Here is a 10,000-nt window from a genome sequence, read left to right as displayed (position 1 = left end):
CAAATTGAGCGCGATCAATATCACAAAACTCAATGTTTTTTCGCGATTACTCCTTAAAGCTATCGGGGCACGATTTTAAAACCGACGAGCATCCCGCCCTTTCGTTATGGGAGTACCCACCTAGAGGAAAGGTTGAACTTTTGACCGTTTATCGAATGCTTTGTTAAATTCAAAAATATAATAAAGTAGGGAGAATTTAGTCGATACGAGAGAAATTTCGCCAATTTTGCATTGGAGTTAAATCTTCAGGTACTTTGGATCATTTCCTTCTATTCGTACAGTTATACACTCTGGAGGGTGGCTACAATTTGCGTTTGCCTCTATGAAGGCTCCTTCCTTTAAATGGGCGACGTCATCTTGTTGAAATGCTTTCCTTCTCCCATCTCTGGTTTTTATGATAAAGCTGTTGGCAAAAAAAAAGAAGAAATTTCATTACCTCCTCGCTTAAGTTTAGTCACTTATACTTAAGAAATTGTTTAACAAATAAACCTATTTTTCTTGTGGAACCTCTTGCCGGAGCCACTTCGACACTGTTATTATGCAATTCAGAGGACAAACGCACAAAAAATGACGTCAATTTGTTATTCATAGTAACAACCCCCCTTCCCCCCCGAAAAAAAATGGGGCAAAAAAGGCTCCATTTCGTCGAGAAGGGCGCTTGATACATTGAGCGTTTTATCGTCGAAACTCTTTTAGACGATGTGGCCGCGAACCGATCAGGGCGCAAGAATAGACCATATTCGTATTCTCGGTAGTGGACTGGAACTAGCTTGCAATGGAGGCTAATCCGGGGGAATATATAAGAAAGTATTTTCATTTAAAAAGATTTCCCCGCAATAGCCTCCATTGCAAGCTAGTTCCAGTCCAATACCAAGAATACGAATATGGTCTATTGTCGTCCCATTTTATTTGGAAAAACAAGTTAAAAAATAATGAATTAAACGCGACGATTCAGCAGCAATCTCCTCCCTACCCGTCATAAAATAAAAGCATGGGCACGGGTTTACTTACCTGGCTAGTCTTATAGTTTATTGCACACTTTTTGTTTAGTGGTCATGAAAAATTTCCAACAAACAATTCTCAGACCAATTCTTTATCCAATTAAAGGAAATGGCTCCTGGCTCCGCGCGCACCTGTAAAAGAATAGAAAAAAACAAATTCAATTTTAAAACATGACTCTATTTGATGAAAAACTTGAATCTTCGTTCCGACTTCATTACTATAAGCGACTTTCAGAACGAGTCAGAATACCATAGATGTTATTATTATGCAAATAAATGGCGGAGTATTCAGCAGATAAGCTCAATTTTTTTCAATTTTATACTTTTCTGTCTGCTCTTTTGGTAGAACAAACTATCCTTACAGTTTTTAGCCTTTAAAAGTCTATATTTGTGAAAGAGCAATCGTTTTTTTTTATTAGATTAGGATGACGTGGCCTTAGTGATTAAGCAAATTAAAACCCACAATAGGATACCGTGATAAATAATCATACCAGTGTTCACGATCTCCGACTTTCGCAGTAAGAGTTTGACAAAGTGTATTACATTTCTTTGCCCTCTCTGTTGCTGGAGTTCTTTTAAAAGCAAGCGTTGCCACTATTTCGTGTTCTGTCAAAGTGCCGGAATGGTCCACCCTTAATGCAATTAATTCAATGGGTGTCAGTAAAGAGGTGACTGGGTTGTGTCAACAACTTGATCGATTTCCAATGTACAAAGAGTGGAGGAAAGGAAAAAAACCGTGATTCTTTTTTTGCAACAATTGACAAACGGTTGTTGACAGTTTTATTCTACAAAGACTAGCCTGCGAGCACTGAGGCTCCCAGTGGTTCTAGGTACATGAAGAGCATGCTCGACTTCTCGGATGCGCAGGCCAAACAAAGGCAAAAAGATGTTGTCAGATGCGGTTTCACAGTCAGTGGCCACGTCTTCCTATTTATCTAGGAGGTATGGGGTGTAAAAACCCGGTCGAAAAAATGTACCGTACACACATACATGTACAGTAAATCGTTGATAAAACGTACTTTAAATTCGTCGAGAATGATGGAGACGGTATAGCAGTGCAAAAGCCCTTAACGCGGAAACACGTAATCTGTCAAAATAAAAGAATGTTCCGCCCACATCATGATTTAAATACTCTTGGAACGAAGTCGACAAGCGCTATTAATACCGTGTAGTTGATTCCTTCAAAAACAAAGCACCCATTGAAAATCCCGGAGCAAAGGAGATAGGTAGGTTTTTAGTAAAGGGTAGTATTATGGTTTATTGCACACTTTTTGTTTAGTGGTCATGAAAAATTTCCAACAAACAATTCTCAGACCAATTCTTTATCCAATTAAAGGAAATGGCTCCTGGCTCCGCGCGCACCTGTAAAAGAATAGAAAAAAAACAAATTCAGTTTTAAAACATGACTCTATTTGATGAAAAACTTGAATCTTCGTTCCGACTTCATTACTATAAGCGACTTTCAGAACGAGTCAGAATACCATAGATGTTATTATTATGCAAATAAATGGCGGAGTATTCAGCAGATAAGCTCAATTTTTTTTCCATTTTATACTTTTCTGTCTGCTATGCTCTTTTGGTAGAACAAATTATCCTTACAGTTTTTAGCCTTTAAAAGTCTATATTTGTGAAAGAGCAATCGTTTTTTTATTAGATTAGGATGACGTGGCCTTAGTGATTAAGCAAATTAAAACCCACAATAGGATACTATAAATAATCATACCAGTGTTCACGATCTCCGACTTTCGCAGTAAGAGTTTGACAAAGTGTATTACATTTCTTTGCCCTCTCTGTTGCTGGAGTTCTTTTAAAAGGAAACGTTGCTACTATTTCGTGTTCTGTCAAAGTGCAGGAATGGTCCACCCTTAATGCAATTAATTCAATGGGTGTCAGTAAAGAGGTGACTGGGTTGTGTCAACAACTTGATCGATTTCCAATGTACAAAGAGTGGAGGAAAGGAAAAAAACCGTGATTCTTTTTTTGCAACAATTGACAAACGGTTGTTGACAGTTTTATTCTACAAAGAAAATCCCGGAGCAAAGGAGATAGGTAGGTTTTTAGTAAAAGGTAGTATTATGGTTTATTGCACACTTTTTGTTTAGTGGTCATGAACGAAATTCCAACAAACAATTCTCAGTCCAATTCTTTATGCAATTAAAGGAAATGAATGAATCACCTCTCCTGGCTCCGCGCGCACCTGTAAAAGAATAGTTCAGTTTTAAAACATGACTCTATTTGATGAAAAACTTGAATCTTCGTTCCGACTTCATTACTATTAGCGACTTTCAGAACGAGTCAGAATACAATAGATATTATTATGCAAATAAGTGGCCGAGTATTCAGCAGATATGCTCAATTTTTTTTCTATTTTATACTTTTCTGTCTGCTCTTTTGGTGGAACAAATTTTATCCTCACTGTTTTTAGTCTTTAAAAATCTATATTTGTGAAACAGCGATCGTTGTGTTATTAGAGTAGGACGACGCGGCCACTAACTGTGAAACCGCAGCTGACAACAGAGGCCCTTCATGTACCTCGAATCACCGAGAGCCTGCTCGCAAGCTTTAGTCTCCGTGGAATAAAAGGGCCAATTATTATAGAGAATTGTTGGAAAATACGAAACAGGATTTGTTTTCCTTTCTTTTACCCGTTTTATGTTGGAAATCGATATCATGATTGTTCACACACCGTTAAGTGACCTCTTCACTGACATCCATTAAATTAATGGATTCGTGTACGTGTTGGAATTTGTCACCGCAATGGCTTGAGATTCATGCCACAAGAGTAACTTTGAAGCCTTAGCATATTTTAGCAATGGAAAGAAAAACGAAAAGATACAATAGGTGTTGGCCGCCTTAAAAATAACTCTACGGCCCAAAAGGGAAAGGGTGCCAAAGCAAAGCCCCGTTGCACTTAGAGAGACCCACACGTCAAGCACAAAGAGCCTATCTGCAACTAACCTAGCATAGGTAAATCAATTTGATCCTTGTTGCAATAAATAAATCATGAGAAGAATTAATTGAATAAGAAAATTGTTCAAATTTTTGTATTTACTTCGAAGATCATTTTTAACACTTAAAATTTCTTCAAGAAACATGATTGTATGTTATTTTGAATAGGAATGTTTAATAACCGTAATTGTTGACAACCAAAGGAATGAAGTGTGTTGAAATATCTACGAGAGGGTGTGAATGGGGATAACCGACTAGCGACAAAGGGCTAGAAAATATTACTGACTACCGACAAAACGAGGGAAAAATTACCGACTAGCGACAAAAAAATTAACTGGGATTTACCGACAACCGACAAAGGTCGAAAACTTTAACCGACAACCGACATGTGGACCCCCCCCCCCCCATTCAGACCCCCCTACTACCCCAGGCAAGTGTGTCATAGGTTAGGAAAGGAGAAATGAGTGAATCAAAGGGAATTGTTCCAAGGAGCATCCTTGAGGTACACGACAGGAAGTACTTACAAAGCTAGAACGTAGGTGCATGGTTTATAGTGACTATCTACAGGCGACTTTCAAGATGGCCTCCGATGTAAAGCAAGTCATAGCCATGGCGATACCTGTCCACGTATATCATAAAACTAAAGTCCTTTCAGTGCTGCCGCAACTTCGAGGCAGCTTTCTAATCGGTTATCGGTTTCAGTATTCATACATTTAGCCATTCAGTCTCAACATTGCAAAATTATTTGGGAATAAAGAACTGTACTATGCATTTACCTGTGACTCGAGATCTATCGTCCTGTGTCTTCATCGCTACACTTCAGCGACGAACATGATGAACTTAACACAGTTCTTTTCATTATTTAGTTATATCGATGTATAATAACCAAAACTAATCCTAACCTGACCCTATTTTTTCTCGAGGTTTAATTTAGGCTCCAAACAAGTTTCCTCAATTCATCTGAGTGCATATTCAACATAAACATAAACACCGTGCAATTGGGCAAATTTATGTACTCCTATCAAATCTCGACCCTTCCAGTTCACTGTTAGCAAACAAAATTGTTTTACTGAAAAATTCAAATACATTCCTATTATACAAGAAATTGTAAGACCTTCCAATTACTTTACTGCAGAACTAATACTAAACAATTCTCCGCGCTTTTTATCAAGGTCATGAGTTTTACAATTCGCCTTATTCCAATGTTGTTTCTGCCAGCTTAGCTTCCCCCCCCCCCCCCCCTTGCCTATACGTATACTTTTAAGAAAAGACTTCTAGCTATTTATTTATAAGAATTATTAATGTATAACGCAGTTGTTTATTGTTTCCTACGAAATTCATGTTTGTTGAAGATCTGTTGAAGTGATCTGTCTACTTTTTGGCCTTTTATCTTATTTCATCTCTTCCAGTTTTCGAATCTCTAATTATCTAAGTCGTTCGTTAGTTAGAATAGATCCATCCAAGGTCATGTTACTGAGGAGGTCTTGCCCAAGTTCGTTCACACGTCTCTAGTATAAAAGCGGACAATGATTCGGGTTTTTTCCTGATTTTCAGTCCTCTGTGACAGTTACACAAAATCGGATTGTTTCACTTTTTTGGCATGACATGCGTTGACATCATTTTTGGGAGCTGGGAAGATACGTCAACCCAAAATGAACGGTATTGGTTTTTCAATTTCTCGGAATAATTGCTTTCGTTTTCGGTTTTATACAACACTTCCTTGAAACTCGTGTCATGCGTGATCACTGTATAACAATATTTCTGCAATGTTAACTCAGTTGTATGTATAGTGATCAAGCAAAGTGAAACCCACAATAGGATTTTGACTTCTTACAGCACACTGCGTGGCTTTAAGAGTTTCTATACAGAGGGCGGTTTTAAATGTAACTTACGCAAGGCGTGTGTTAGGCTCCTTCGCAGCCGCTTTTAGGCTCGGTTCGTCCGGCTGCGAAGGAGGCTAGGCGTTTGTAAGACCTCTTCTATTACACAGATACACACGGCATTTGTAAGAGTCTCGGGTTGCATAAGGCGCTTTTAAGAGTGTCACGTTACACGCACATTTATGGCACGAGGTGTTCTTACACACACCCATTCTCTAACATAATGCGTTTAAATGCACTCTTACACACGGCGCTTGAAAGCAGTGTTACAAACGGCGATTGTAAGCAGTCTTTCACACGGGGTTTGTGAGCAGTCTTAGAAACGGCGTTTGTAAACAGTGTTACACACGACCTTTGTCAGCAGTCTTACACACGGCCTTTGTTAGCAGTCGTACACACGGTCGTTGTAACTAGCAGTCTTACAGACGGCATCTATAAGTAGTCTTACAGACGGCGTTTATAAGCCGTCTTACACACGGCCTTTATAAGCAGTCTTACAAACGGCGTTTGTAAGCAGTCTTATACACGGCGTTTGTAAGCAGTCTTACAGACGGCGTTTATAAGCCATCTTACAAACGGCGTTTGTAAGCAGTCTTACCGTGACACGGCTTTTGTATTAACAGTCTTAGAAACGGCCAGCTGGGGTAAGCCGTGGGGTTACAGTAGAGCACTGAAATTCAGTAGTTATAACTAGGCAGCGTTAGGAATTTAGATTCATTATAACTTCCTCGGATGACCCAGTTTGTTATCTTGACAAATTTTTAAAGAACCTTCGTTAATTAACTTAATCCATTTCAGTCAATTGTCGAATGATGTTTGTTAGTTGGTAACGCTTACGTAAGAAACAAGAGTTATATAGGGTGTTGTCTGTTTGTAGAATTATATAGCGTGTTCCATGTTTACGTTTATCACTGGTTTTACATAGGGCCTCGTCCACAGCTGCTGATAATGATACAATTAAACATTGTTTCAGCTTCATATCAACTAAAAACCACGAAGTCATTTCGGCTAACTTCTCAGTGGACTTCATTAGATCCAGGAAGTTTAATATTGTACTTGAGGGTTTAGAAAATAGGCCGGCGGGCCGGGGGCAAATATGGGTCACGCGTTAAAGGCACTAAGTATTTAGTTTCATACGTCTTTGTCCTGACCAGTTTATTTTAAATTCTTGTTTATCTGATGTCCCATGTCTCCACCTACTCGATTATGAACTGATTTCAGTCTGCAACTGAACTTTTAACTTTGTGGGCAGGTATTTCGTATAAAAGAATCGAAAAAAAAAATTCAAATAATAACAATAATGCATGACTTGCGTAACATTGATCTAAATCCACTGTAATCACCCCTTTTGCTAAAGCCCATCATCTGCTACTTCTGGGTCCCTATTTTCCACAATAACAAACTTTTTTGAAATCTAACTTAACATATCTCGGTGCCTTTCATTGTATAAGAAAAAGGGAAAAGGACACGTAATTCAAGTAAGATGGATTAACTTACCGGCCGCCTTAATTTTTTCCTTTGCTTTTATGATAGTGACAGGGCTAATAATTCTGATAATTTATCACCCTCGCCTCTTGAAAGAACATTGAATAAATGTCACAGAGGAACTAAGAAGAGGATTTGCAGTTATCTCTTTGTGGTTAAATATTTTTGTTTTAAATTTAGAGTTCAATGTGGGTTTGAACTTTTTTCAGTTGTTAGAGTGATTTTACGTAAACCATTAAGCAGTTTCTAAGGCACCAAAAATATTTTCATATAATACTGAACAGGGATAACATTGTACTGTTTGTTATTTATTGCAGAGTTTAAATACTCCCCGGGTAAAATCACCCTAAATCAGATTATTAGTTACTGTATCAGCTGTAACCTCGGTATCCTGGGTCAAGAAACGTTTTCCCGTTGTTGTATACTCTCGTAGTTTTTTTTTGGCTCTTTGTCAGTAGAATTTAACTGGCTAGCAGGAATTTTTTTCATTTAGGTGCAGTTTCAATCCACCAAAAACTTTCCCAATTAATTATCTTAATTGAGTGAGTAAGTTTCTTTCTTGCCTATAGTCACTAGAAGAAAAGTTAAAGGAATGTGCTTAATTAATTCCTCAAGCACAGCATTGGATGAGAACATGAAATAAGGTTCATTTGCAAAGGGGTTTACGTTCAATCCCGAATTAAACTAAATCAGATACATGTCAGTGGCATGTAGATTATTTTATTTTGCAAATATATAATTCTTTATTTGAGGTAAAGGTAATTTTAGGTGTCTGATCGGTGCCTGTTTAAAAGGGAAAAAAAAGAAATAAAAATGACATTTGTTCTTGGGCCATCGTAGTTTGATCAATTATAAGACACAAACAGCAGTGATAAACATATTGAACTTGTTCATTTTGATTATGACTTGACGTTTCGTGTGTGCTCTACATCTTTCGTATTTGCTCTACGACCAAATCATCCTGAGCTCTCATCCTGAGCACGTCTTAAGTATAACATCACCATCATTTGGACTCAGCGATCACAATCCTACTATTTTGGTTCGCAAACAAAATGCAAATTTGAAATCCACCAAGAAAGCGCACTTCACTGTCACATACCGCCCTTTAAAGAAATTGAATGCTGATAGCCTCATTAAAGATTTAAATGAAGTACCCTGGACCGTCCTTGACACCTTTGACAATGACCCAGATGAAATGTTAGCAACTTGGGAAGCCCTTGTACTCGATGTGGTAGATCGACACGCTCCACTTAAATCAGTCAGAGTTAAATCTATGAAGAAACCATAATGGCTTTCAGATCAAATTCTCAGAGCTATCAAAGAGCGCAATCGGCTCAAGAAAGAGCTGGAAAAAGGTCGAATCCAAAAAGTGTCTTTCAATGCTGCTAGAAACAAAGTAGTTCGACTTATTGAAAAAGCCAAAAAAGAAGCGGTTATCAATGAAATAGACAACAGCAAATTTAACTCCAGAATCCTATGGAAGACCTTAGAGAGCATTTTGCCTACTAGTGTGAGACAGTTGAGTCGAATAAACTCTGTAACCAAAGACGGAACTAGCTATACTACCCCGGAAGAAATATCCAACGTATTCAACGAGCATTTCATCTCTATTGCTGATAACATCATTGATAAAACCATCAATACTAAACCCGATCTAACTAGTTTGGTGGATTTCGTAAAACGTAACAAAGCTGACAACTGTGCAGATTTCAGCATACCCACAATTTCAGATCGCGAAGTTTTAGAGATCATCAAATCTCTCCCATCAAATGTTGCAACAGGACTTGATGGAATCAGCCCCTTGTTGTTAAAATTAATCGCTCCTGCAATTGCTCCAAGTCTAGCAAAAGTAATAAACTGCAGCATAATTAACAGTATCTGCCCAGCTCAGCTCAAACTGGCTCGTGTCACTCCGATTTACAAACAGGGGAGTAAAAACGATGTTGACAATTAAAAGACCTATATCGGTCCTCCCCGTCATTTCAAAGATTCTCGAGAAACATGTTTTTAATCACTTCAATGCTTTTCTTACTACTCACAATTTACTGTACAAATGTCAATCGGGTTTTAGAGCTAACCACTCCTGCGAAACCATTCTTGTAAAAATTACAGATGAATGGCTGGAGGCAATGGATAAAGGCCTTTTTACAGGTGTTGTTATGATCGATTTACGCAAAGCCTTCGACGTTGTAGACCATAAACTGCTGCTGAAGAAACTTCAGATTTATGGCTTGAACAGCAACTCCCTCAAATGGTTCGAAAGTTACCTCAGCGGAAGGTATCAGAAGGTATGTGTCGACGGTAAACTCTCTGAACCGCTCAGTATTCAATCCGGTGTACCGCAGGGAAGTATTCTTGGTCCTGCCCTTTTTCTGCTCTTCATAAACGATCTGCCTTTAGTACTGAAGAACAACATTGCGATTTATGCCGACGACTCGACCCTTTATGCATGTGCGCCTACCTTAACTGACGTCGAGGAGAAAATTAGACCTGACATTGACGCAGTAGCGAAGTGGGCGAAGGAAAATAAAATGAAAATGCATCCAGCAAAGACAAAATACAGTATAATTTCGACCAGACAGAAAATCGCAAATTCACCAAAACAAACTCTCGATCTTTCAGTTGACGGCGTGCAACTCTCTAAGGTTGAGTCAGAAGGTGTCTTACGAGTGTACATCGATAGCC

The 10,000-nt window shown here is 38.5% G+C and overlaps 3 protein-coding genes across 4 annotated transcripts in view; 2 read left to right on the top strand and 1 right to left on the bottom strand.

The window, feature by feature from the left end:
• LOC138014528 (myotrophin-like) overlaps positions 1 to 10,000 on the bottom strand; it is a 463,943-nt gene that overhangs the window by 24,779 nt on the left and 429,164 nt on the right. The window lies entirely within an intron of this gene.
• The window catches only part of LOC138060711 (uncharacterized), a 25,466-nt gene continuing 17,617 nt past the window's right edge, over positions 2,152 to 10,000 (top strand). The window contains exon 1 of one of the 2 annotated variants that reach the window (XM_068906565.1): positions 2,152 to 2,227. The gene's annotated coding sequence lies outside the window, so the exon portion shown is untranslated. Of the gene's footprint in view, positions 2,228 to 2,878; positions 3,051 to 10,000 lie in introns of those variants that run through there. The other variant, XM_068906566.1, reaches the window with a different exon arrangement.
• Positions 6,054 to 9,269, top strand: LOC138013973 (uncharacterized). Its single transcript, XM_068861006.1, has 2 exons — positions 6,054 to 6,132; positions 8,614 to 9,269. The coding sequence occupies exons 1-2, from the start codon at positions 6,054 to 6,056 to the stop codon at positions 9,267 to 9,269; spliced, it is 735 nt and encodes a 244-aa protein (XP_068717107.1).

Source organism: Montipora capricornis, chromosome 8 (assembly GCF_036669925.1).
Source record: "Montipora capricornis isolate CH-2021 chromosome 8, ASM3666992v2, whole genome shotgun sequence".
Taxonomy (NCBI): domain Eukaryota; kingdom Metazoa; phylum Cnidaria; class Anthozoa; order Scleractinia; family Acroporidae; genus Montipora; species Montipora capricornis.
This window is presented reverse-complemented; position numbering and strand designations above follow the sequence as displayed.

What these genes read in the sequence shown, in the direction of transcription:
- LOC138013973 (XM_068861006.1), top strand. Translation starts at nt 6,054, where the DNA reads ATGCGTTTAAATGCACTCTTACACACGGCGCTTGAAAGCAGTGTTACA. An exon ending in TAAGCAGTCTTTCACACGGG is followed by an intron (nt 6,133 to 8,613) that starts GTTTGTGAGCAG and finishes AATGGCTTTCAG; the next exon opens with ATCAAATTCTCAGAGCTATC.